The 27,931-nt window shown below is 46.3% G+C and overlaps 1 protein-coding gene and 1 pseudogene across 1 annotated transcript; both read right to left on the reverse strand.

The window, feature by feature from the left end:
• Positions 1–1,027: 1,027 nt before the first annotated feature.
• On the reverse strand, positions 1,028–1,693 carry LOC126355539 (protein IWS1 homolog A-like). Its single transcript, XM_050005885.1, has one exon. The coding sequence runs from the start codon at positions 1,691–1,693 to the stop codon at positions 1,028–1,030; it is 666 nt and encodes a 221-aa protein (XP_049861842.1).
• Positions 1,694–5,789: 4,096 nt separating this feature from the next.
• LOC126357004 (small nucleolar RNA U3) lies at positions 5,790–5,954 on the reverse strand (annotated as a pseudogene).
• Positions 5,955–27,931: the final 21,977 nt, after the last annotated feature.

Genomic DNA, 27,931 nt, shown 5'->3' on the forward strand with positions numbered 1-27,931 from the left:
GTGGTTGCGTCGCCAGCTCACGTAATTCTGTATAGTAAAATTCCGATGTTGCCCTTTGCCAGTTCGATCTGTCACGCCCGTAGACCATCAAGGTCTTTCGGAGTGCAGGTTTCACACATCCCAGCCACCACAGCAACGTGGAAGCATACATGGGCAGGCGCCTGATACATCGACGCCACGTGTCAGTGACTGCTCGCCGACACGCTTCCTCGCGAAGGAGGGAGACGTTCAGCATCCACGGGCCCCTGCTGCGTCTTGTGAGTTGTCGGGGCAAGGTGACAGTGCAGATGTACGCGAGATGGTGCGTGAAAGCCGTCGGCCAGAGTTCTGCATCACGGGTTGCTGTGCGCAGGGCACGCGAGACGTATATCCGGTCCAGACGACTGGCAGAATGGCTGGTAAAGTGCTTATATCCACTCTGGGTCCCATGATATAAGAGCCATGTGTCATGGAGCGCGAGGTCACGTATCAATGCTTGTAGAACCGGACATGGGACGTAATGCGGTATCTGGTCCTCGGGCCGCAGAACACTGTTAAAATCGCCGCCCACTATGTAATGGTCCATATTTCCTTGCAAAAGTGGGGCTACCTCCTCAGAATAGAAGACATGCCTGTCTCCTCGGTACGAATTACCGGAGGGAGCGTAGACGTTAATGAGGCGGACTGCGCCAAGTGTGAGTGCGATGCCTCGCCCGTTCGGCAAGTACGTCACGTCCGTCGCGTCTATGCCATCTCGGAGAAGGATGGCCGTTCCTCCTGCGCCATCGCCCACGGGTAGGTTGTACGTGGTGTAGCCATATAGGTCTAAACGCAGCTCGGGACGGACCTCCTGGAGAAGGACAATGTCCAAGTCTGCCGCTCTGATCATGTCGTGTAACATGCGGATCTTGACAGTGGAGTGGACACCATTTACATTGACTGTTCCCACACGGTATGACTGAGACATATCAAGTGGCGATGGCAGTGTGCCGGTGCAAGCCCATAGTGATCTCACACACCACACAGCCATCCATCAGCACGCTGTGCATTACTGTGCCGTATGAGTCCCTGACTGGCAGAGCCCTCCGGGCTCAATGTCAGCCATGGGCTCTGGTGGAGATATCGATGTGTGTTGTGCATCATCTGCCTCCATATCGTCTGCCCAATCACCAAGAGACGATTGTGATGTCATTGGGGGCTGGTCGCTTTCACAGGAGCCCGCATTTTGGGAGTCGACGCAATGCGGCTCGTTTTCTGGGCCACCAGATTTAGGAGTGTGTTCCTTGTCTTCAGGCACCTTCTGGTGAATGATGCCACTGGAGTGCGTTGCACTTGTGGGCGAGTCAATGAAGTCGATGTCTTCCGCCGGCTGCACATCCCTGTCCTGTTGTTCAGCTGACAATCGCCTCTTCTTGTGTCGCTTGGGTGATTTTTTCTTTCGGGTCCGAGATTCGACATCCACTGAAGGGCGGGGTTCGACACAGCCTCGGTCGCTAGAAACCCCTGTGTCCGATCCCGACAGTGACGGTGGCTGGGCGCCCACGACGCTGCGGTGGGCAGAGGCTGTAGGGGCCTCTACACTGTTGGGGTGCGTCGTCGTCGACGGCGTTGACTCTCCAACGGAGCTGGCAGCGGCTTGAGGAGGTGGCATGTGTTGATCATCCATCACATCGTGTCGTGCCGCCTCCACATACGTTAGCGGGAGAGAGGTCATAGTGGATCGTTGGGGAAGTTCATTGCGGGGCACCTGAACGAGGCGTCGCTGCAGACACTCAGTTCTAACATGGCCTTCCTGGCCGTAGCCCGAGCAGGTCCTCGGTTGTCTATCATATATAACAATTGCGCGGCAGCCACCAACGAAAATATAATATGGGACGTGCTTCTTAAGTTCTATGCGCACTTGTCGTACCCCGTTAAGGACAGGGTACGTTTCGAATGTGTTCCATTTCTCCTCTGTGTGACTCAGAACTGTGCCGTATGGCCGCAGCGCATCAACGACTAGGTTGGCAGGAACTTCGAACGGTAGTTCAAGGACGCGCACGGTACGCACCCCCAGACCAGCATGGTCAACTCCTACCACGCTCACGTTACCGTCTGCGTGACAGAAGCGAAAGGCGTTAGCAGATCGTTGGAGTAATCTGTCGCAGGCCGCTTCGTCAATCCGTTTGAGGTACACTGTGCTGGTTACAATAGACAGATGAATTCCTATCAGTTCTTGTGCTTCTATGTGCATGATGTCTCTGACAAATAGTTCAATTTCATGGGCCTTCGGTCTCGTGTACGATGCGTTGAACGTTAGCTTGTTTGTAGCTTTTCGATATGAGAACGCCATGTCGGGTCGGTACAGGTACTATACGGCAAGAGAATGACGCGACCGCGCGCTAGCGGGTAAACAACACCTGCGGAGCACTGCCCGGCGCGCCGAGCCCGTCCGCACGGTATCACGGCTGAAAGCCGACTGAGCTACGCAAGCACGACTCACGGCAGGTAATCACAGCTTTACTTCTGCCAGTACCTCGTCTCCTACCTTCCAAACTTTACAGAAGCTCCCCTGCGAAACTTGCAGAACAAGCACTCCTTAAAGATAGGATATTGCGGAGACATGACTTCGCCACAGCCTGAGGGATGTTTCCAGAATGAGATTTTCACTCTGCAGCGGAGTGTGCGCTGATATGAAACTTACTGGCAGATTAAAACTGTGTGCCCGACCGAGACTCGAACTCAGGACCTTTGCCTTTCTCGGGCAAGTGCTCTACCATCTTTTTTTTCTTTTAGCGGAGTGCTCTACCACTTTTTTTAAAAATTAGAATAACATCAAATACAACAAAATATAATATATCCTGTTTTCTTTTTCTTTTTTGTTTCTTTTTTTAAATAATTTGTATTGAACAAACTAAAACTACATATATATTCACCATGCAAGAGTTCTTCAAGGTACCATACCATTTAAACATATACAAATGACTGTTGGTAATAAAAAAGTAGTTAATTAAAAAAACATTAAATGCAACAAAATATAACATTTTTTTTTGTTCTGTGCATGGGAACGTGGATAAGGTTGTTGCATCATGTGACAGGTAGAAATGGTACACCCCAACTTTGAGGGGGGTCAAGGAAGACGCTGTGGAGATAACCGGCAAAAGTTTGTCGGTAAGATGGTTTTCCGGTGAGGGTGCTATGCGCAGTCACAACTTTGTACCGGAAGTCAAGGACTGTATGCAGACCACTTTGAAAGAGGTATTCTAAAGCCTGTCCTCGAAACCAGATGAGGTTATGGTGCTTAGCCAGAGGGTAGTGAAATGTCTGGGGCAACAACAGGAAATCCGGGGTTACCGTCGTTGGCGGGGCACGGAGGTAAAAGCCCACGATTCGTTGGATGAGTAGCCATATGTTTTGTTTCAGGGGGCACGTAAGACGGTGCTCGTTGGTGTCTTCGAGCTGACAGGCAGGGCAGAGTGGGGACGTGGCCAGTCCTATGCGATAAAGTCGACTATTAGTCGTGAATTTTCCATAGACTAAAACATACCTGAGTGCAGACACAGACGACGGTAAAAAGGGTGCATGCACGCACCCCCAAACCGTGCGCCTGTTAATGTCAGGATGCTGTAGCACGATGGGGTCGCAAGGGTTAGACAGCATAAACAAACGATAATAACCTCTTGTACGGGTGACTGGAAGATCGGCCCTAACGTAGCTGTGTTCTATGAAAATAATGGCGACGTGGTACAATAATGAAGAAATAGGTGCCACATTGATCGGTGGATCGAGAGAAGCTGGTCGGAGGATATCTAAGAGACTTCGTGTTAAGGACGGTACCGTCCCCTGCCAGTGCCGCAACAGAGTGTGGACAAAGAGTGCAGAAGATCGTGCCCGCACGTTGACGAGTCCGAGGCCACCTTTTGCAGGAGGCAATGTTAGAGTGTTGTAGCGGATTTTGAAAAGTGCCCCTGCTGACACGAAATATCCAAAGGCTGATTGGATGTGGCGGCCAAGGAGTAACGTCATTGGGAGGATCTAGGCGACGTGTACCAGTTTAGGGGCTACATACATGTTGACGTAGGACACACGTTGGAGTTGGTTTAAGTTACGGTGCACTTGACCGCGGACATGGTGCCGAATCGACTGCAAAAGCCGCCGGTATGCCAGGGCCACTGTGCGGTGTGTGGAGCTCCTAAATTCGATACCCAAGTAACGAAGGGTGGTACTAACTGGGAGTGGGTTCGGCACCATAGCCGGGAGGCCGCGCCCAATGTGCATCATAGTCGATTTACGGACATTAAGAATGCTACCAGAAAGACTTCCATTGAGTTCTGTGGAGGAGCAGGTGAGAAAGAGGAGATCGTCCGCATAAGCCCTACAGTGAAAGGTGTAGTCACGCAAAGTGAGGCCCTGCAATCTAGAGGGAAGTCCAGTGATGAGGGGCTCAAGTGCAATCGCATATAGTAAAGTAGACATAGGGCATTCTTGACGTACAGAGCGGCGTATAGGAATCGGTCCTACAAGCCTCCCATTGACTTGTACCATCGAGACAGCGGGAAGTAGTAACCGGCGAATGGCACCGACAAAAAGTAATAGGAACCCCATACGTGTCGCCACCATGAGGAGGAATGGGTGTCGAACGCAATCAAAGGCACTCGTGAAATCGACGGATACCAGTGCTGCACGAAGGGGACAAACCGACGCCAGTGCAATGAGGTCACGGCATTCTGCTAGGGCTGTTTGTAAGGTGGCCCCACAACCACGTGCAGTCTGCTCAGGTGAAAGGACGTAGGTAAGACGGTGCGTATGCGCGCTGCTAAGAGACGTGCATAGATTTTATAGTCTGTATTCAGTTGTGTAAGGGGGCGATATGCAGAGACATGAGACCCTCCATTCGGTTTAGGCACAGGTAGAAGAATGCCAGTGACGAATTAAGGCGGAATTGAGAAGGACGGAGTAAAGAGTTCCTGATTCATTTCCATCCAGCAAGGAAGCATTAACGTGGTGAACGCCCGGTGAAACTCCACTAGGAGACAATCTGGTCTGGGTGATTTGTTCTTGGCCCCCTTGTCGACCGCATCTACCACCTGTTCTGCGGTGATTGCAGACATTATGGACATTGACTCCGCTACGACGAGGGTCCGATCAGAGGAAATACGGAGATCAGGAATGGGCGTCGCCATCGGTTCATCATCATAAAATTGGCGATAATGTTCAGCAAAGGCAGACACCACCGCCGCCTGTGTTGTGTGGTGAACACCATCGGAGGTCGTGATGTTGGGGACGAAAAGTCGACGTCGATGACTACGGTCGGATACGGCATGGATTGTGGATGGGGTTTCGTCGTGGAGGAGGTCTTGTCGTCGGGAACGCACCACGACAGCATGCAGTCGTGCACATTGAAGAGAGAGGAGACGAGCTTTATTACGTTGTCGTTCTCTATGGGTGTCAGGTGATGGAGGGAGCGTATCGAGCTCACGGAGGACGGCGTAGTGAAAATTGTGGTGTCTCGATGCTATGCTGCTGCTTCCTTGCCACATTGTATGAAGGCCTTTCTCATCGCAGGTTTGGCACATTTGAGACAGCATTGGAACATGGATGTGTACTGCGGTAGGTGTCTTTCGCAAGACGCCCATGTAATGGCAATACATTGTCGGCAGTGTGGATCATTAAGGAAGGAGGTATTAAGCTTCCAGTAACGTCTGCTACGCCACACTGACTGAGGTGGTAAAGCCAGGGAGCAAATGACGGCGCAGTGGTCCGAAAATGCAAGGGGCCATCGTTCAGCTTTGGTGACGTCATTGCCAAGGTGGGCAGAGACATAAAACCGGTCCAGTCTGCTCGATCGATTACAACCAAGATGCAATGAATCTCGCTCGCATGCCTCACGCTCAGGAAGAGTGCTACCACTCACCATCGTGGTTGCGTCTACTCCTGCTATTAACTAGAGAGAGTTGAAGACATACTACAGAAATGATCCTGCGAAGTATGATCTTTACTTTTCTCGAGCAAGTGCTCGATCATCTGAGCCACCGAAGCACGACTCACGCCCAGTCTCACAGCTTTACTTCTGCCAGTACCTCGCCTCCTACTTTCAAAACTTTACAGAAGCTCTCCTGCAAAGCTTGCAGAACTAGCACTAGTGAAAGAAAGGATACTGTGGAGACAAGGCTTATCCACAGCCTGGGGGATGTTTCCTAAATGAGATTTTCACTCTGCAGCGGAGTGTGCGCTGATACGAAACTTCCTGGCAGATTAAAACTGTGTGCCCGACCGAGACTCGAACTCGGGACATTTATCATTCTTGGACAGAGTTGTGAGAACCGGGCGTGAGTCGTGCTTCGGTAGCTCAGTTGGTAGAGCACTTGCCCGCAAAAGGCAAAAGTCCCGAATTCGAACCTTGGTCGGGCAAGAAATTCCGTATCAGTGCACACTCCGCTGCAGAGTGAAAATCTCATTCTGAAAACATCCCTCACGCTGTGGCTAAGCCATGTATCCGCAATATCCTTTCTTTCAGCAGTGCTAGTTCTGCAAGCTTCGCAGGATAGCTTCTGTAAAGTTTGGAAGGTAGGAGACGTGGTACTGGCAGAAGTAAAGCTGTGAGTAGTAGGCGTGGGTCGTGCTTGGGTAGCTTAGTTTGTAAAGCACTTGCCCGCGAAAGGCAAAGGTTCGGAGTTCGAGTCTCGGTCGGGCACACAGTTTTAATCTGCCAGGAAGTTTCATATCAGCGCACACTCCGCTGCAGAGTGAAAATCTTATTCTGGAAACCACATACTATTATTGCTGCACGTCTATATGAAAAAAAGGTGAGTTACCCCAGAAAGTTATTCATCGTCTTTATCTTTCTCTTCAGGTATTAGACAAGAATTGTCTGCTATGGTATCCTTCTCTGTCGGGTCATTCCTGTGTCTGGTCTCCCATGGCTCTTATAATTTCTTGCCTTTAAGGGAAGTCTCTCATTCTCTATTCTTTGCAGATGTTCGTTGCATTTTCTTCTGTAATCTCGAATTTTATCATTGAGGCTAAAGAATTGCAGTTCTTCTCTAATAGCTGCTTAGCCCATCTTCTCTTGTGGAACCCTTAACACCTGTAACGAATTTCATTTCTTGTGCCTGAATATGGCTTTTTGCTTCTTGGTAACCACTAGGGTTCATATTTTTACTACCTAAAAAAAAACAGTGAAACATGCAAGCATTTATGACGTAAAACGAACATAAATAAGACCTAAAAAAATAAAATATGACTTAATAGAAGTTTATTTTTAGCATTCTTGTTTGTTTATTTAATTTTGTATTTGCCATAAAGTAATACAAAATTCTCTTCTCAAAATACTGCAAATATAGTTCTTTCTTTTTGTAGGGATGGTGGCTAATTTGCACCTATCTTTTGATTGTCTGAATGTTTTATTTTCTAAAGACAAAGTACAGTGAAAAGATCATCTATCGAAACAGTAAAATTATGTTTTTTTTTACATAGTATTTAAGGGGTTTCACATTATTTAATGTCGTATGCCAGTCTTCAGTATGTGCAAAGTTGCACTGGATTACAGGATGTATTTCAGGTTTTCCATTGTCAAAGATCTACGGTTGTCGCTGAGGATAGTTTTGCACCTGCAATAGCTCCTCTCCACTTCGCAAGACGTTACTGGAGCGTATTTGAAGGCAGCCAGGTCAATTGGAGTTCAGCTTTGTTTCAGTATCTTCAAATGTTGCGAAATTCCGTGAAAGACTAATTTTGAGCGGTGTAGAATATCGTGGATTCCATTGGAGAACATTTTGCAATTTGGTTTTCACTTTGTCAGCCACATGACCACGAGCTCGACCCGACTCCCTCTGCACATGTTGCACAATACTCAGGGACTCACATAGCTGAGTGCCAACAGCTTCTAGTCGTTTGATGGCTTTTGATATCACTGAAAAATTGGCGTTGATGTATGCCAAGTTTAGAGGCAATGTGTCTGTATAAACGTCTTTCACAATTCTGATAGCACTCGATTCTTCGCTATCAAGCTCACAGAAGATTGTCTTTAGTTGGGTGTAGTTGGTGCAGTACTACTCAGCAGCATTAAGCCAAGAACCCCATCGTGTAAGAACAGCTTTAGGTGGGAGGGGCGTTGAAGGTGCTTGTTCCTTGAATTTCTGCACCCGTAGCACAGCATTCTCATAGATTTTTTTCTACAGGAAATTAATTTGTCCACGTCAGGGTAATATGATCGCATCTCTTCGGTAGCTCTGTGCAACGCATGTGCAAGGCAAGTGGCGTACACCATACTGGGATAGAGCATCTGAAGCCCTTTGGCTGCTTTAGCTATATATGAAGCTTTCCGAAATTCCTTCACCAGGGAAGACGAATGGAATATTCCAGAATTTGAAACACGAACATCTGCTAGCATGAGTTTCTTAGAAGTAGATACCTTAGGGGTTGCGAAGCAACTCAAATCGCTCGATACGGGCAAGTCTTCAGGTCCAGATTGTATACCGATTAGGTTCCTTTCAGATTACGCTGATACTATAGCTCCCTACTTAGCACTCATATACAACCGCTCGCTCACCGATAGATCTGTACCTACAGATTGGAAAATTGCGCAGGTCGCACCAGTGTTCAAGAAGGGTAGTAGGAGTAATCCATTTAACTACAGACCTATATCATTGACGTCGGTTTGCAGTAGGGTTTTGGAGCATATACTGTATTCAAACATTATGAATCACCTCGAAGAGAACGATCTATTGACACGTAATCAGCATGGCTTCAGAAAACATCGCTCTTGTGCAACGCAGCTAGCTCTTTATTCGCACGAAGTAATGGCCGCTATCGACAGGGGATCTCAAGTTGATTCCGTATTTCTAGATTTCCGGAAAGCTTTTGACACCGTTCCTCACAAGCGACTTCTAATCAAGCTGCGGAGCTATGGGGTATCGTCTCAGTTGTGCGACTGGATTCGTGATTTCCTGTCAGGAAGGTCGCAGTTCGTAGTAATAGACGGCAAATCATCGAGTAAAACTGAAGTGATATCAGGTGTTCCCCAGGGAAGCGTCCTGGGACCTCTACTGTTCCTGATCTATATAAATGAACTGAGTGACAATCTGAGCAGTTCTCTTAGGTTGTTCGCAGATGATGCTGTAATTTACCGTCTAGTAAGGTCATCCGAAGACCAGTATCAGCTGCAAAGCGATTTAGAAAAGATTGCTGTATGGTGTGTCAGGTGGCAGTTGACGCTAAATAACGAAAAGTGTGAGATGATCCACATGAGTTCCAAAAGAAATCCGTTGGAATTCGATTACTCGATAAATAGTACAATTCTCAAGGCTGTCAATTCAACTAAGTACCTGGGTGTTAAAATTACGAACAACTTCAGTTGGAAGGACCACATAGATAATATTGTCGGGAAGGCGAGCCAAAGGTTGCGTTTCATTGGCAGGACACTTAGAAGATGCAACAAGTCCACTAAAGAGACAGCTTACACTACACTCGTTCGTCCTCTGTTAGAATACTGCTGCACGGTGTGGGATCCTTACCAGGTGGAATTGACGGAGGACATCGAAAGGATGCAAAAAAGGGCAGCTCGTTTTGTATTATCACGTAATAGGGGAGAGAGTGTGGCAGATATGATACACGAGTTGGGATGGAAGTCATTACAGCAAAGACGTTTTTCGTCGCGGCGAGACCTTTTTACGAAATTTCAGTCACCAACTTTCTCTTCCGAATGCGAAAATATTTTGTTGAGCCCAACCTACATAGGTAGGAATGATCATCAAAATAAAATAAGAGAAATCAGAGCTCGAACAGAAAGGTTTAGGTGTTCGTTTTTCCCGCTCGCTGTTGGGGAGTGGAATAGTAGAGAGATAGTATGATTGTGGTTCGATGAACCCTCTGCCAAGCACTTAAATGTGAATTGCGGAGTAGTCATGTAGATGTAGATGTAGATGTAGACCATGTGTTACAAGCAGCAAAACGTTGTCTTCTTTCTCACCATCCGACCACAGTAGCTTCAGAGAGTTGTCAAACAAAATAGCAATCGTCGATTTGCTTACTCTATCGACAGCTTCAACTTTTAGAACACCAACAACATTTGCAATATATCGCTCACTAATATCCTTAGTTTCATCTATCGACAGCCAGATCTTTTGCTCAGCAATAGTAATTCGTATTGTGTTGAACACATCATTGTAGCATATGGATAAATAGTTCTTTCTCAGTGTAGATTCGTCTGGAAGTGGATGTGTTGTGTACTTCCGAAGGACTGTCTGAAGTGTGGATTCTTCAGCTTTTCCAGTGGGATGTTTGCAGGACACCATCATCTCACACAAATCCTAGCAGAATGGTTGCACGGTTGACGATAGACCTCTGCTGTTATTTTCAGCACTTCATTTCACACAGCTGCTGTGTTTAGCGGTATCAAAGTATTGTAGCACATTAAAGCGCTTTTCTGCACTCCCTTTAACTTCACACAGTTTACGGCCGGCAGCGGTGGTCTCGCGGTTCTAGGCTCACAGTCCGGAACCGTGCGACTGCTACGGTCGCAGGTTCGAATCCTACCTCGGGCATGGATGTGTGTGATGTCCTTAGGTTAGTTAGGTTTAAGTAGTTCTAAGTTCTAGGGGACTAATGACCACAGCAGTTGAGTCCCATAGTGCTCAGAGCCATTTTTTTTTCACACAGTTTACAAAATAATATTTTCCCATTAGTACTAAAGAACTTCTCTTCAAACTCTCGAACATATCCTCGCACCTTAACGCTGTCGGAGCACATTGCTTTAGGCATGTGGAACAAGGCAAAGGCTGTATTCAAACTGGTTACTGGGAACACCTGTGCGACTGCGCTGACTGTTATGGCAGAAGCCACCTATGTTGGCTGATAGAGCGTACTGTCTACTCTGTGCAACAATGTTTTATGTTCGCGAAACGAATGTTGTGGTGCACCGATTCTCTGCTACAGTCCTGAGGAATACAGCTGTGTACTAATTTATCCGTTTATCTTTCATAATAGCACGTTAAATATTGTCTGGTGAGCAACACATTCATTTTCTTATTCGTGTGTCCCGTACGATACGGGAGAAACGGTATATGTATTTTTGGCAAACGTTGACCGAAATGTGACCTATTACATTAAACGTTAGCCGCAATATGACCTATTACTTAAATTTTTTGAAATACGACTTTATATGCACAATCAAAATACATTTTTCGACACTAAAATGCCTAAATTTGTGTATAAATTGTTCTAAAATTCACCCTATAGTTCAGAAAAAAAATATGATTTGTCATTAAAATACGGGCCTTAGTAATCACTTTCGTATATTTCCTAGTTAATATGCATCATGTGTAGTCATTAGTTAAAATTATTCCATTTTTACATATCGGCATCTGACAAGAAAATATAAACTGACGTACAGTATGCGGAATTAAAATGGTCCAAATGGCTTTGAGCACTATGGAACTTAACTTCTAAGGTCATGAGTCCCCTAGAACTTACAACTACTTAAACCAAACTAATCTAAGGACATCGCACACATCCATGCCCGAGCAGGATTGTAACCTGCGATAGTAGCGGTCTCGCGGTTCCAGACTGTAGCACCTACAGCCGTTCGGCCACCCATGACGGCGCGGAATTAAAGCCATACTTAAAATTCACATAAAATGTGTGATAAGTAATTGCAGAAAGTTCCTAAATTGGAAAATAAATAACACGAAATTGTGTAAAAGCCAGAAAAAGTAAGATCACTTGTATAAACGGAAACTTCTCAGCATGACAAACAATTACACATAGCGGTAAGTGTACGATCATTAACAAGACAGTGACTCTCCACCAAAACCTAAATGCTTGTTGACACATTCGAAGAAGAATCGCAGTGGCGCCGCCTTGTGGCTCATCTGTAAGAAGTTTTTGTCTCCTTATGAGATAGCTTGCGGAAGAAGGCCCGGCCTCCTCGCCGCGGGTGACCGGCGCACACTACGGTGCGCCAACCTACTGTGGCGCCCGACGCTTCCCACACTGTTAGGTTTCTGAATACATTAAAACAAGCATTCAAGTAATACTCATTCTTTTCATTCAACAGTAATCCCATTGACGTTTTCTGTGCACATATATTTCCATTTCGTCCGGTATATTCAATAACCGGTTTGGTGCCTTATGCAACACCTGTATATAATCCTCTACATTTCCTGCCAAACATTTTTTTGTTCAAAACTACACAGAATGCGATCTTACTTTGGCTATGTGTATGCTCTTTAAAATGGTCTTGATATCCCTTCGTACCTGATAGCCTTAGAGAGCGTACACGTATTCAAAATAAAAACCAATTTACAATACACTGGGATAAACAAAATAATTGGCAGGAAATATAGAGATTAATATGCAGCTGTTGTAAAATTCACCGAAAGGACATTTATTGAACCTCCTGGAAATAGAAAATTTACGTACACACGAAATGTCAACTGGAATTACTTTTGAATGAAAAGAGTGAGTTTAACTTCAGTGCAAAGTTTAATTTATTTAAAAACCTAGTAATTTCAGCAGCGTCGAGCACCACAGCAGGATGACGTGTGGTCATACGCGACGGCCACCGGCGCGGCAGCGAGGAGACTGGGCCTTTTTCCACAAGCTACGTCACAAGGAGACAAAAACGTCCTACAGAGACGTTACGAGATGACACCACTGAGGTTCCGATACCAATGTATAGTCGAATACTGAGATTTTAAATAACAATGTATTGTTAATTATCATTCGATTACTAATATGTTCAAGAGTTTTGTTGTAATGAAAATTTTCTGTTTATGGATATGATGCTACTTTTAATCTGTTTATTTACTTTCCCAGTTTAGGAGATTTCTGTTACCACTATTTACATGTTTCATCTGGCTTTTATCTATGTAATTCCACATACTGTATGTCAGTCCATGTTTTGCTGTCAAAAGCTCGTTTCTCCAAATGAAATAATTTTAATTAATGACCACACATACTGTATTTGAACTATGGAATTTACGACATGGTTACTCAGTTGCCCTAGCTACAGTGCCCTCTGCTGGCCTCAGTTATTTGTACAAATACTGGACACATCCAGCATTAAAATGGTTCATATGGCTTTGCGCACTAAGGGACTCAAGTTCTGAGGTGATTAGTCCCCTAGAACTTAAAACTAGTGAAACCTAACTAACCTAAGGACATCACACACATCCATGCCAAAGGCAGGATTCTAACTTGCGATCGTTACTGCCTCGCGGTTCCAGACTGCAGCACCTAGAACCGCACGGCCACTTCGGCCGGCCATCCAGCATTATATACATAATGAGTAACAAATGAGGAAATATGTGTCGTGCTAATTGTCACACACTGAGCAGCAAACATAAATTCGTTTTCCACGTGTTCCTTTGCCAATTAATGACAATGCAATTGAATGGCAAAAATCTGAAAATATGTAGTCGACTTTCGGGTGTTACTGTGCGCCGGCATTGGCCAAGGGGACAGATCGGCTACACGGCACAACACGTGAGTGTTGTAGGTAGTCTAGCCGCTTATGAGAAGGCGAGGCATGCGGCGTCAAGGGATGGCCTGCGTGACACTGCAAGCAATGTCAGCGCTGGTTACGCCTGCCGGTATTTTGTATTGTGGCTAGTTGGCATAGGGAAAGGAACGTAAGGAGGGGCAGCACTACTGCACATGCACGTTTTATGAGTTGGATTTTATTTCCCAGACTTAGTTTTAAGAAACGAATCCATAGATGCAGAATACCAAACACACCTACTCAGGTGTGCGGCAGTTAATACAAATGAATACAGAGCAGCTGTACAAATCGAAACTAACATAGAAACACATGAGCAGAAGCTGCAGTGCGGGTTTATAAGTAGTGTTCGAAATGACGGCCACGGATGTGTGTGGCAAAGTTGAACTCTTCGCAGGAAGGATTGCTGAACACTATCAAACATGCCTGTATCTCTTTGCGTAATATCACGGGCATGTTGTCTTCTGCATTGAAGGGTGATGACATCAACAACCTCTCTTTGATAAATGACAGATTTCATATGGCCCCACAAAAAGAAATACAGTGGATTCAGTCTAGCGAACTTGCTGGCCATGCTACAGGGCCTCCACGACCGATCCATTTTGAAGGGGAGGCATTGTCCAGGTGGTGTAGCACTGTACCACTGAAGTGAGCGGGAGTACCATCAAGCATGCACCACAGGTTCACACGAGAGGCCAAACGTCTTAAAATAATTCCAGCAACGTAGCATCCAGGAACGCAGATACCACGCTCCTGTAAGCCTTTGTGGTAGCAAATGCGGCCCTATGAGATGGTAAATAGTAATACCACACCAGATTTTGACACCGCATCGTTGTTGGTACCCTCGCACCATTGTGCTGTGGGGGTTTTCTTCCGTCCACTCGTGCCAATTATGCGAATTCACTATACCCTCCTTCGTGAAAGAGGCTTCATTGGTAAACGGTGTTGTTCGTAAAAAAGCTGGTCGTGGGTCTGACGCCGTAGGATAAAGTTGCAGAAGTCCAGCATCCTCTGGTAGTCTTCCGGCAATAATGCCTGTACCTTCTGCATGCGAAAGCGATGGTAATGGTTTCTATGGAGTACTCGCATAATAGTACACTCCTGGAAATGGAAAAAAGAACACATTGACACCGGTGTGTCAGACCCACCATACTTCCTCCGGACACTGCGAGAGGGCTGTACAAGCAATGTTCACACGCACGGCACAGCGGACATACCAGGAACCGCGGTGTTGGCCGTCGAATGGCGCTAGCTGCGCAGCATTTGTGCACCGCCGCAGTCAGTGTCAGCCAGTTTGCCGTGGCATACGGAGCTCCATCGCAGTCTTTAACACTGGTAGCATGCCGCGACAGCGTGGACGTGAACCGTATGTGCAGTTGACGGACTTTGAGAGAGGGCGTATAGTGGGCATGCGGGAGGCCGGGTGGACGTACCGGCGAATTGCTCAACACGTGGGGCGTGAGGTCTCCAAAGTACATCGATGTTGTCGCCAGTGGTCGGCGGAAGGTGCACGTGCCCGTCTACCTGGGACCGGACCGCAGCGACGCACGGATGCACGCCAAGACCGTAGGATCCTACGCAGTGCTGTAGGGGACCCCACCGCCACTTCCCAGCAAACTAGGGACACTGTTGCTCCTGGGGTATCGGCGAGGTCCATTCGCAACCGTCTCCATGAAGGTGGGCTACGGTCCCGCACACCGTTAGGCCGTCTTCCGCTCACGCCCCAACATCGTGCAGCCCGCCTCCAGTGGTGTCGCGACAGACGTGAATGGAGGGACGAATGGAGACGTGTCGTCTTCAGCGATGAGAGTCGCTTCTGCCTTGGTGCCAATGATGGTCGTATGCGTGTTTGGCTCCGTGCAGGTGAGGGCCACAATTAGGACTGCATACGACCGAGGCACACAGGGCCAACACCCGGCATCATGGTGTGGGGAGCGATCTCCTACATTGGCCGTCCACCTCTGGTGATCGTCGAGGAGACACTGAATAGTGCACGGTACATCCAAACCGTCATCGAACTCATCGTTCTACCATTCCTAGACCGGCAAGGGAACTTGCTGTTCCAACAGGACAATGCACGTCCGCATGTATCCCGTGCCACCCAACGTGCTCTAGAAGGTGTAAGTCAACTACCCTGGCCAGCAAGATCTCCGGATCTGTCCCCCATTGAGCATATTTGGGACTGGATGAAGCGTCGTCTCACGCGGTCTGCACGTCCAGCACGAACGCTGGTCCAACTGAGGCGCCAGGTGGAAATGCATGGCAAGCCGTTCCACAGGACTACATCCAGGATCTCTACGATCGTCTCCATTGGAGAATAGCAGCCTGCATTGCTGCGAAAGGTGGATATACACTGTACTAGTGCCGACATTGTGCATGCTCTGTGGCCTGTGTCTATGTGCCTGTGGTTCTGTCAGTGTGATCATGTGATGTATCTGACCCCAGGAATGTGTCAATAAAGTTTCCCCTTCCTGGAACAATGAATTCACGGTGTTCTTATTTCAATTTCCAGGAGTGTAGATTGTGAAATTCCGGCCGCAGTGGCGAGAGACCTGGTGCTTATTGTTCGGTCCTCCGCAAGAGTTTGTAACACTTTTTCTTCGTCAAGGGAGTGTCGGTCACGACCACTAAATCCTGGAGATGCCACACATGCACCACACTCACTCGAGCGGCTGTCGAGAGAGTAAAACGTTATTGTGGATGGAAGGCACCTGCTAGGACACCTCTCGTGGTACAGTTGCCTTGCAATGTCAGCTCTTCCATCTGCAAGCCCGTGGGTGAGTCGGATATCGGCGTATTCCTCATTTGTGAAACTTGCCATGGTACTGCAATAACACCGCGACGCGGCCGTTAGCAGCTCTCGATACGACGAGTATCCGGCAGAGTAAGCAGCGCAGAGGTGTTGTAAACACGTCATGAACGCCACGCCGCAGTTTTACTTCCGCCTTTGACCACTCTTTCCGCTTACAGGACACACGTTCCCTAACATGGGACTGTACACTCCGTTACCGCCGGCAACGTGTGTTTCTCAAGGTCGGATACAATTTCACATACATTATGATGGGATTTATTCTTTCTCGTATCTTTCAAACGCATCAACTCATTGGTGTGTCATGTGTTGTATCTATGGGTGAATGGCATGTCGTGATCGTGAGGCTCGTCGATATCTCGTACAATGGTTAACAGGTGTTTTTGTTTTACGTACACAGTACACCAAGGAGAACGAAATTAACAACGGTGCGTCACGTGTTACGCATAGCAGCATGCGGCCCTCAACATATTTTTCCTCTTTTATGAGTCACCCTGTATATACATGTATATATATATATATATATATATATATATATATATATATATATATATATATATTTACTGTTACGGTATGCACACTGCCATAAAAAATGGTGCACCTGGAAACACGACATCGATTTCGATCCAGTGATGGCATATGCCACCTGGAAGATGTTCGATGAACTAAGGTCTAGGCATCGTCCGCCAACAGATAGCATAGCTACCAGAAGGACATGTGTGTCTACCCTGTAATAGGGAATGCTGATAACCATAAGGTTCAGTATGGTGGAAATGTATGAAGCAAGTAAGCAACCCTGCCAAGGAAGACAACTGAGAGAGTTTGAAATGGGTCAAGTCGTAGTCTTCTGATTGGCGGTATGGTCCTTTCTAAGAACTGCCACACAAGTCTGACGTGCTGGGTCAGTTGTGAACCAATGTCGTATTAGTGGCAACGTGTGCGTTAGCACATCCAAGACGAGTCTCTAGATATCCACGCAGCACAGACTCCCGCCAGGATCGTCGTACTATAAGGGCAGCAGTGGCAGATCGTACAGTTGTCGCAGCACAGAGGGGAAGGCTTATGAGCCCATACATGTCAACACGAACTGTTGAGAATAGATTATTACCAATCGGACGGCGGGCACGCACAATTCTAGCCCGTCTTTCTATCAAGCCATACCATCGACATGGAAGCTTAGACTGGTGCTATCACTGCGAAGATGGAATGGCGTACAGCGGTCTTCAGCGATAAAAACAAATTGTGACTGCGTGCAAGTGATATTTGGTTGCACGTACGACATGAAACCGGTGAGCGCTTTCTAGCAGAGTGCATTCGTTCAAGACACACTGGCAGCACACCATGCGTTACGGTCCAGAGTGCGGTAGGCCACAACTCTCTTCCACCCTCGGTGTTTCTGGGGGGGGGGGGGGAGTTAACCAGCAGCCGTCCGCTGTGACCGATCGGTTTTAGATGCTTCAGTCCGGAACCGCGCTGCTGCGGCGGTCGCAGGTTCGAATCCTGCCTCGGGCTTGGATGTGTGTGATGTCCTTAGGTTCGTTAGATTCTGGTAGTTCTTAGTGTAGATGACTGATGACCTCAGATGTTAAGACCCATAGTGCTTGGAGGCATTTGAACCTTTTTTTGTTAATCAGAATTCGGCAATTGCAGAATGTTGCTAAACCAATTCTTCTTAAGCTCTTGCAACAGAAGGTTATGTCTATTCCTACAAGCCAATGCTCGCTCACACATTGCCGCTGAAAATCAAAGTTCTCTGCAAGATGTGCAGCACCCTCCATGGCCAGCAGGATCCCTGGACTTCTCTCCAGTTGGGCACACGTGGGAAATGTTGGGACGAGACGAATGTCAGGCATCCGTGCCATAACGTATCCCAGGACAGTATTCGCCATCTGTACAATCGATTATATGCCCGGATCAGCACGCGAAATAACTCCGTGGACGCTACACCACGTACTAATATGGATGTTAGAGCACGGTCCGATACTGGTATCTCAGAACCACTTCCACTATTCGTCTGTAAATGCGGTCATTTCGTATTCTCCGTATGAAGTGTTGCAACAACAAATCTTCAGTGAACAGAAATTTTCCAAAAGGGTGTACTAATTTTTACCAGCAGTGCACAAGGTGTACAGACCAAACCTAGATGCACATGTGTTCGTGATTTAACGCGATAATGTGCTTACATCGTCAGCTCAAGATGACGGACAAATGGCTCCTTGAGACTACAATAAATTATGTCAGCATCCCAAGTGCTTAAACGTGACATCTCATTGATTAAATACAATGACGCAAAATGTCAAAGTGGCGTGATTCGCCATGGGGCACAAGTCTGAGATGATAATCGCAGAATAGGTATTAAATAATTCAACTTTCATTCTGTTCAGAACTGGTGGCTATCATATACATATGTATGAGGTGTAACCCAACAGCATGAATATTGCGTTCCTTGTGGGATGGGAACATACAGCGAAATAATCTTATTAAGAGTGAAGAAATTCTTACCATGCACGAAACTCATGTTGCTTCCGTTAAAAAAGATTAATGCCTTAACGTTGATGTCAATACACATAAGGTTTGGACAGAAATATGGAAAACACCAAACCCAAACCACAATATACTACCATGCATATAGGACTGATGACCTAAGATGTTCAGTCCCATAGTGCTTAGAGCCATTACTATACTTAATACGGTTAAGATGGTCACTGGCAATTAAAACTAATTCCGGTCCTCTCGGAGTGAATAATTACGGACCCTGTACAGTTTACAAGGGAATCTTATATCACTCCTCCTGCAAACTAATGGCAAGTTCATGAGGACGGCGATCACACATCCTTCTTACCAAGGTACATCGCAGAGGCTCCGTAACATTGAGATAATGTCACTGATGGAAAGGGGTGATGTGACAATTCATCCTTGTGCTCATAAAATCAGTCCTGGACGAAGTGAGAACAAAGGCCATCTCTCCTTGGAAGATAGCACTAACACTGGAAAACAATTTATTGTCCCAGCCGAGGCCTACCACAGGGTCCATAGAATACAAAGATATGGCAGTACTATTAATTACCGAGCCCCCGCCATGTTTTATGTTTCACTTTTCGGACATAAACTCGAACAGAAATTGGTGATGCCTCACAACTAAGCTTGGGATAGCAATAAGGAAATAAATATGGGAGGTTGACCTACACATTGCGTCATTTGTTGTTCCATGGAGTACACTTCATTGCTAAACAGGAATATTATAATTACAATTTTAAAAACGTTGCTAAAATTACAACTCCAGCAATTATTTTAAGAACTTGAACGGACTCAATTTATTAATAACATAATCAAGCAATTCATATCATTAAGAGCAGGACATGAAAACAGTGATATACAGTTCACAAGTACAAGAAAGAAGTCACGCCAAGTAGGCGTCGCGAAAGCGGGTTCAACAAACAATTTTAACACTAAAATTAATTACAATGACAGACACTAAATTTACTAACAATTTCCATACATGGGTAACGTATTACACAAGTGGATAACCCCCATCCAAAATACAGAGAGGATAACAAGTCACATCACTGTTTGCGGTTGTTGGAAAGCCCTTAACAATATATAAGCCTAAATAAAAATCCCTTAAGCAATAAATTATGCAAGCTCCAAAATATAGGCAAAGCTGGACAGACACATAATTTAAATGTTACTCCCAACTGGTATATACAAGCAGAAATGTTGAGAATGACCTTTAATAAATATAAAATTGCCCAAAATACAAGGTAAGCTGAGAACTACAGCAGCAAAAAACAATCAGGCAACTTCCACAGTAAATGGAGTTAGCTAACGTGGAACAAAAGAAAGGTTCAAAAGTTTACACTGATAAGTAAAAGGCCTTAAAACTTAACTCACACCATAAATAGCACTAAGTGTGCGAGGTTTAAACGAGTAGATAAAAGACAGGTATAGCGAGGAGGCACTTCGGCTTGCAGAACAAGTTTTAATCCTAATGAGATTACTGAATTCATCAAATATGACAGAATAATGGTTCTCGATTAATTGGTTGCACCCCGCCGTGGTACGCATCAAACGATCAACCTTACTTAGCTTGAGCCACCGTGACGCAGCTGACAGAGGCACCATATTTCCAGCCAACCTAAACGTTGTGTGACGAAGGGAGCTCCACTGCTCCAGAAAACAAAGACGTTTCTGCGCCAGGCCCAGCGAACAGAAACGCGTCGTCCGCTGCTAATGCTACCCTGCCAACACACAGCAGATGGGAACAGTAATCTGCGCGAATAAGGCTACAGACGAGAATCCCCAAGATGTAGGAATTCTCAACAAATCGTGAAAGCAACTACATACAAAAGGTACAATGTTAAAGCTCATTAAAATTACTAGGCAAGTTAGAAGACGAAAGAGCAGTGCCTGCTGATGCACTGTTTAAGACATACTCATCTACAAAGGGTGCTTTCCCTCTGACACATTATGTTACAAATTTAATTTTGTCTATTCAATTTATAAAGGAGAATACTCGTACGCTTGCACGGAATATGCCCTGGAACAACAAAATCCTATGGGTTAGACAGACCGAAGATGATAAAATCACTAGGAGGTTCGTTAATATGACAGGTCAAATCTCACATTAACACATACTTGGACATAAAATACCAAGAGTTCAAAAATAAGAAAAGAACACTTACCTCGACTCAAATGTGAAGGAGCCGTGATTTCCGAGATTCCAAGCTGGGATGTTTTGTATCCAATTTGTACAGTTAGTGTTCGAGGTGCTTTAAAATTTAAGGTTGCAGAGTAGTCTGGGAACTTGCCGACCAGGTTTCACGGACGTCGGCTGCTCTTCCGAAAAACTCACTGCTGCCGATCCTTGAGCGAGCCGTCGAGGCTTGCCTCCAGCCGATTTAACCACTCGCAGCTTCTCGAGGCCCGTACCAGACAGGCAGTGACCCTTCCAAAAGCAACAACTCGCGAGCCACGTGCCTTCCAGCCAGATGACTCCACCAGGGCCCACCAAAGCAACACAACACGCCTCGACTAGAAACCCTAGCTAGCAACTTCAGATCAGTATCCGCAGCCCAAGTAGTTCGTGGCACCAGCAGGGAGCCCATGCCACCATAATTAAATCCGCCATTGTTCAATCTCCCGCCCCTGTTTAAACCAATTACTCCCCCTCTGAATAGGCGGTAGGTCAACCGACCGGTGTAACTTAACTAAGCTCGATTGTGAGGGTCTTGCCTTTGGCTAGAACGTTGACCAGGAAGTTAACCTTATCAACGAAACTCAGACTGGGCTTGCCTGGCGTCGTTTCTAATGAACATTTTATCCCCTACCTTGCCCTGGAAGGGATGTCTATCCTGATTATAGTGCTCTACATGTCGACAATGGGCCAATAGGATGTTGTTCCTTGCCCGTTGCCAGTTTTCCTTAAGGGTATCAGGAGGGATATCTGCGGGCCAAAGATCATTAATATTCCTCAATTCTGATAGCGGAGTATGGAGGGGATACGACAAAATAACGGAGGGGGGGGATTGGGAGGGGGGGGGGGACTCGTCGAATATTTGCATTGTGCGGAATTAAAAGAGAAGTTCAGTCAAGGGAGGATAGTATCCCATTTACTTGGTATGTAATCAAGACCGACTTAATATAATGGTTCACGACAACAAGGATATAACGGTTTCCGTCCTTGGCATGGAAAGGGGTCCCTCAAAATCAATAAAGATTTTATCTGTAGGGTACTGTTCGCACTCGGATTGTAATAACCCCTTCAGCGGGTTGTTATTAGGATTCCTCCTTCTACAAAAGTCTCTCTCAGTAACCAAATGCCGAATATCCTTGTATAATGACAGCTAGGTGAGATGAGCTCGTATCTTCACCAGGGTCTCGTGCAGACCTAAATGCCACTCACCAACGAACTGTGGGAGTAATGAAACATTGAGGGGACTATCTCAAGAGGCAAGCAAATCCTGAATTCCCCTAGTTTGCCTACCTGTTTACACAATATACCATTCTTCAGAGAAAATCTCGGCTCCTCCCTTCCGGGCAACAGTGGCCTCCTAGTCGGTCACCACAACGAATTCTGGACCTGCTTAATTTTCAGGTCAGCGACTAATTGGGGCATTTCGCTCAGGACAGTACAAGCGAGATCTGTCGAATTATGGACTCGATCTACCTCAGTGATGCATCCTCAAATATGCAGCTGAGCGCATCGGCTACCTGATTGTTGGAGACTTTAGTGTGGCGCACCTTAAAATGAAACGCCGAAATGCGGACCGCCCATCTCTTGATTCTACTGGTTTTCCTGGGTCTGGGCAGGTCATAACTTAACTCCTGATTATCGGCCTCTAAGTCGAAATCCCTATTTTCCAGATAGAGTTGAAATTTTTCTAACGTGAACAGAACGAACAATGTCTCACACTCATACATAGAATAATTCAACTCAGGGCTGGACAGTCTTCTTGACGTAAATTCTTATGCACGTTTTTGACCCTGAGGAGAACAGTAGCAATCCCTGCATAGGACACGTCGGTCCATATAGTGAATCTCAAATGTTCAAATGTGTGTGAAATCTTATGGGACTTAACTCCTAAGGTCATCAGTCCCTAAGCTTGCGCTCTACGTAACCTAAATTATCCTAAGGACAAACACACACACACACACACACCCATGCCCGAGGGAGGACTCGAACCTTCGCCGGGTTCAACCGCACATGACTGTAGCGCCCAGACCGCTCGGTTAATCCCGCGCGGCAAATAGTGAATCTCTTGCCAAAGTTGGATACAGCCAAGTTCGGGCGGTTCGTAATGGCGAACTTTATAGCTTGAAATGGCTTTCACCCCATACAAAATTTTCTTTCTACCTGCGCAGATTATGAAGAAGGGCAGCAAGTTCAGAAAAATTTGGAACGAACCTGCCGAAAAAGTTGGCCATTCCAGTAAAATTAGCTACCTCTATTCTTGTTATAGACTGCAGGAACCTCTTCAAGTTCTTTGTTCGCTCTTGGCCAATACCAATGCCATCCCCAAAAACTAGATGACCCTAAAGTGAAACCTGAAGCCTAGCGAGAGTAATCTTGGAGGGCTTGAAGGCTAGCCGAGCGTCGTGAAGCTTCAGCAACATCTGTCTAAGACGGGAAGGGTCTTTCTCAAATGAACCACTATAAAGGACTACTCATCCACGAAGTTAAATACAAAGACGAACTTCAGATTCCCTAAGGTAAGATCCAACAAAGGAGCGAACAGCGGCTCCAGTCGCTAACCCAAATGGCACACTACTGATCTCGTAGAGACTCCAATCAGTACAACAGTCCGTGACGTTCTTAGCCTTTTAGGCGACAGGGATTTCTTAATAGACTGGTTTCAAGTCAAACACAGTGAATCACGTAACCGTAGAGAATCACGTAAAACAGTTGTGAAGAACGTACAAGGAGACTGACTCTAAAACAAATTCAGCAGCCTATAATCCACGACTGGCCCATAGTCCTGACCTTGAACCTGAGGGCGTAAGGGGCGAGGGGTGTAAGGAGAAGTAGAAGGCCTGATCACTCCATCTTGCAACGTATTAGCCAACTTACGTCTCAAGAATTTCATTTTAGGGGACGAAAGTCGATACTGGACAGCCGAACGTCATCAATCAGATGTATATCATTATGGAACACACTATTCTCTCCTAGATTAGCAGATAAAACATCAGAAATCTCCCCCAAAAAACCTAACTGTGAAGCCTGTTCCAATTGACCATGAGCTACATCAAATTCCCTTGTTTCGCAATTCATAGAATTAGTCACACTCGGACAGTGACCAAAACAGAGAGCTGTCTTCTGGCCTTGCAGGAGAAATTGCAAATGGACAGTGTACCATGCATCTCCCCAGCCATAGGCAACTCTTGGCTATTGGCCATGTGACATTTCTGAGGACAGAGGCGCACTGGAGATAGTTTACACAAATGGACGAACTTCAAATACCAGCTATAGTCAAGCAACGAGACTGAACTCCGGAGTCCAATGATGCACACAGAAGTTCCTTTCTGACACGGGTACAAACATAAGAGACGGACGATCTTGTAGCAGCATGACTAAGTGAACACCAAGGAGGTGACCTCCTCTGACATGTACGAATTCCTCACCGCCCTCCATCCACCAATCCACATGGAGTTAGCTGTTTGACCTCGGGGCCCGCATGGCCGGACACGCATGTTCAATGTACAATATGTTCGCGCGCGCCACAACGAAAACAATACCTCTGTGTGGGTGAATCCAATTTGAGAAAAGGGTTTCGCACCTCTGTAAACTGAAGGCACAGGAGCCTGCTCCACACCTACCCTACGCTACTCATTAGCAAAGGCGAGGGCCTCAACAGAATCCACTTGTTCTTGCAGTTCATCAAAGTTGGTGGGACGGCGAGCAAAGACCAAACGTGATCGATCCTTGGGTCGGCGTGCCCTCTTAGATGTTAGACATGCTATTACACTTTGTAACGGACATATCAAAGGCTAATACGGCCGTGTACATTCCCTCCCCATTGTCGATCAACATCTCTGATGATGCTTGAACCCGTCAATAATACTTCGGCTCAACCTCACATACTCGCCGACAACTTTCTGCCTATAATTTAAGCCCTGAGTTGCCCTGTAGAATCCTGACGTCTCGAGGTTTCCGAAACCAAAATACCCAATCTACCTTTAGCTAAAGGGTAAAGCAAAGACAGAATCACGTGGGGCTGTATACATAAGCATGTGCATGAGAATCAAATCGCACAAGCGTCTTCAAAATTTGCTGCACTTGATTTAAACTATCACCAGACAATTCTGAAATTGCAGTCGAAATTGGTATCTTAGCAAAATGATCGGAATGCAAACTACCTGGACTTCGCAAGCTCGGAGCGCTTATCATCACTGAGTTCATTACGAATTGAAATTTCCGCCGCAAGCCTACATCTTCTCGTTCTAAACCAAAAGATTCCCCTTAAACTGCAAGTCCCTTGCCCGATCATTCTACTTCTTAACATCCAGTCTCCCCTGACATCTAAGCTCAACATGACTCAAGTCCGACAAGTGATTTCCTAAATGCTCCATGTGCCCCAGAATCCTACCGACCTGCCTAGTTGTGGGTTGGCTGTATTTCAGAAAGGAAAAATTTCGCTATACCTCATCTAGTGCAGCTGAGGTGATGGAGAGAGGCACCATACTCCCCGATTATAGCAGCCGAAAGGATCAGCAGCCTGTCAAATACTTCACGCTACTAGGACGCCAATTCTGGGAAGCTACCTTAGGTTGCCAGTTTCGGGCTTTCAATTCGAATTGTAAAAATCCTTTTTTCAGATGCGAAATCTCGTTACAGCCGCTGTAATCCATGATAAGTAACGTCCTCAAGAGAGCAATAGCAATATATAAGTACAATACCTTGAAAAGGAGAAAAATACAACCGCTGTAAAAACAAGACACAACAAATGACGACAAAGGGTAGACAACTCTAACCCCATCTGCCAAACAGAACGTAAGCATCCTCTGCTTATACCAAATGAAATCTCACAACAAGGGTTTGGGATAACTTAAAGAAGAAACACATGGAGGTTGGGCACACATATCTCGTCATTTTTGGTTTCATGGAATACCTTGTATTTCTTAACAACAATATTATAATCACAATTTTAAAAAAACCTTGTAAAAATAACAGCGCTCACAAACATTTTACACTACTGGCCATTAAAATTGCTACACCAAGAAGAAATGCATTTGATAAACGGGTATTCATTGGACAAATATAACATACTAGAACTGACATGTGATAACTTTTTCAAGCAATTTGGGTGCATAGATCTTGAGAAATCAGTACCCAGAACAACCACCTCTGGCCGTAATAAAGGCGTTGATACGCCGGGGCATTTAGTCAAACAGAGCTTCGATGGCGCGTACAGGTACAGCTGCCCATGCAGCTTCAACACGATACCACAGTTCATCAAGAATAGTTACTGGCGTATTGTGACGAGCCAGTTGCTCGTCCACCATTGTCCAGACGTTTTCAATTGGTGAGAGATCTGGCGAATGTGCTGTCCAAGGCAGCAGTCGAACATTTTCTGTATCCAGAAAGGCCCACCCAGGACCTGAAACATGCGGTCGTGCATTATCCTGCGAGAATGTAGGGTTTCGCACGGATCGAATGAAGGGTAGAGCTACGGGTCGTAACACATCTGAGATGTAACGTCCACTGTTCAAAGTGCCGTCAGTTCGAACAAGAGGTGACCGAGACGTGTAACCAACGGCACCCCATTCCATCACGCCGGGTGATACGCCACTATGGCGATGACGAATACACGCTTCCAATGTGCGTTCACCGCGATGTCGCCAAGCACGAATGCGACCATCATAATGCTGTAAAGAGAACCTGGATTCATCCGAAAAAATGGCGTTTTACCATTCATGCCCCCCGTTCGTCGTTGAGTATACCATCGCAGGCGCTCCTGCCTGTGATGCAGCGTCAGGGGTAACCGCAGCCGTGGACTCCGAGTTGATAGTCAATGATGCTGCAAACGTCATCGAACTGTTTGGGCAGATGGTTGTTGTCTTGCAAACGTCCCCATCTTCTGACTGAGGGATCGAGACGTGGCTGCACGATCCGTTACAGCCATGCGGATAAGATGCCTGTCATCTCGACTGCTAGTGATACGAGGCCGCTGGTATCCGGCACGGCTATCCGTATTACCCTCCTGAACCTACCGATTCCATATTCTGCTAACAGTCATTGTATCTCAACCAACGCGAGCAGTCATGTAGCGATATGATAAACCGCAATCGCGACATGCTACAATCCGACCTTTATCAAAGTCGGAAACGTGATGGTACGCATTTCTCCCCCTTACACAAGGCATCACAACAACGTTTCACCAGGCAACGCCAGTCAACTGCTGTTTGTGTATGAGAAATCGGTTGGAAACTTTGCTAATGTCAGCACGTTGTAGGTGTCGCCACTGGGACCAAAGTTGTGCAAATGCTCTGAAATGCTAATCATTTGCATATCACAGCATCTTCTTCCTGTTGTTTAAATTTGGCGTCAGTATCACGTCATCTCCGTGGTGTAGCAATTTTAATGGCCATTAGTGCAAAAACTTTGATTCGACCAACCGAACGACCAACCAACGGTCGTCCCTCTCCAATTTCCCTCCGTCGGACAGTTTGTGTGTGTCGCCAGCGGTAGGCGAGTACTGGCTGTACGCACTTCACCGGCTCTCCGTCCCCCCACCCTACTTCTGCTGCGTCCCGACTGCACTGCTGGTCGGTCCCGAACTGACTGCCAGACGCACGACGACCCGGAAATACTATCGGTCGCTCCAAAGGTGGTACGACAGTGCACTTATCGATACGCGCTGCTGCTGCCGCTCACGGGCATGTAAGGCAGGAAGTTAGTGACGCTAGTAAATGGAATAAGAAAACGAGGTGGCAGTACCGTAATAGAAGATGACAAAACAATAAATGGGATAAACGCGAGCCGTGCACGTCACACTGCCCATCTTAGAGTACTGCACAAGTATGTGGGAATCATATGAAATAATTTGGTTGGTTGGTTGGTTGGTTTGTTTGAGGAAGGAGACCAGACATCGAGGTCATCGGTCTCATTGGATTAAGGAAGGACGGGGACGTAAGTCGGCCATACCCTTTCAAAGGAACCATCCCGGCAT

The sequence above is a fragment of the Schistocerca gregaria genome, chromosome 3 (assembly GCF_023897955.1).
Source record: "Schistocerca gregaria isolate iqSchGreg1 chromosome 3, iqSchGreg1.2, whole genome shotgun sequence".
In the NCBI taxonomy this organism is placed as follows: Eukaryota; Metazoa; Arthropoda; class Insecta; order Orthoptera; family Acrididae; genus Schistocerca; species Schistocerca gregaria.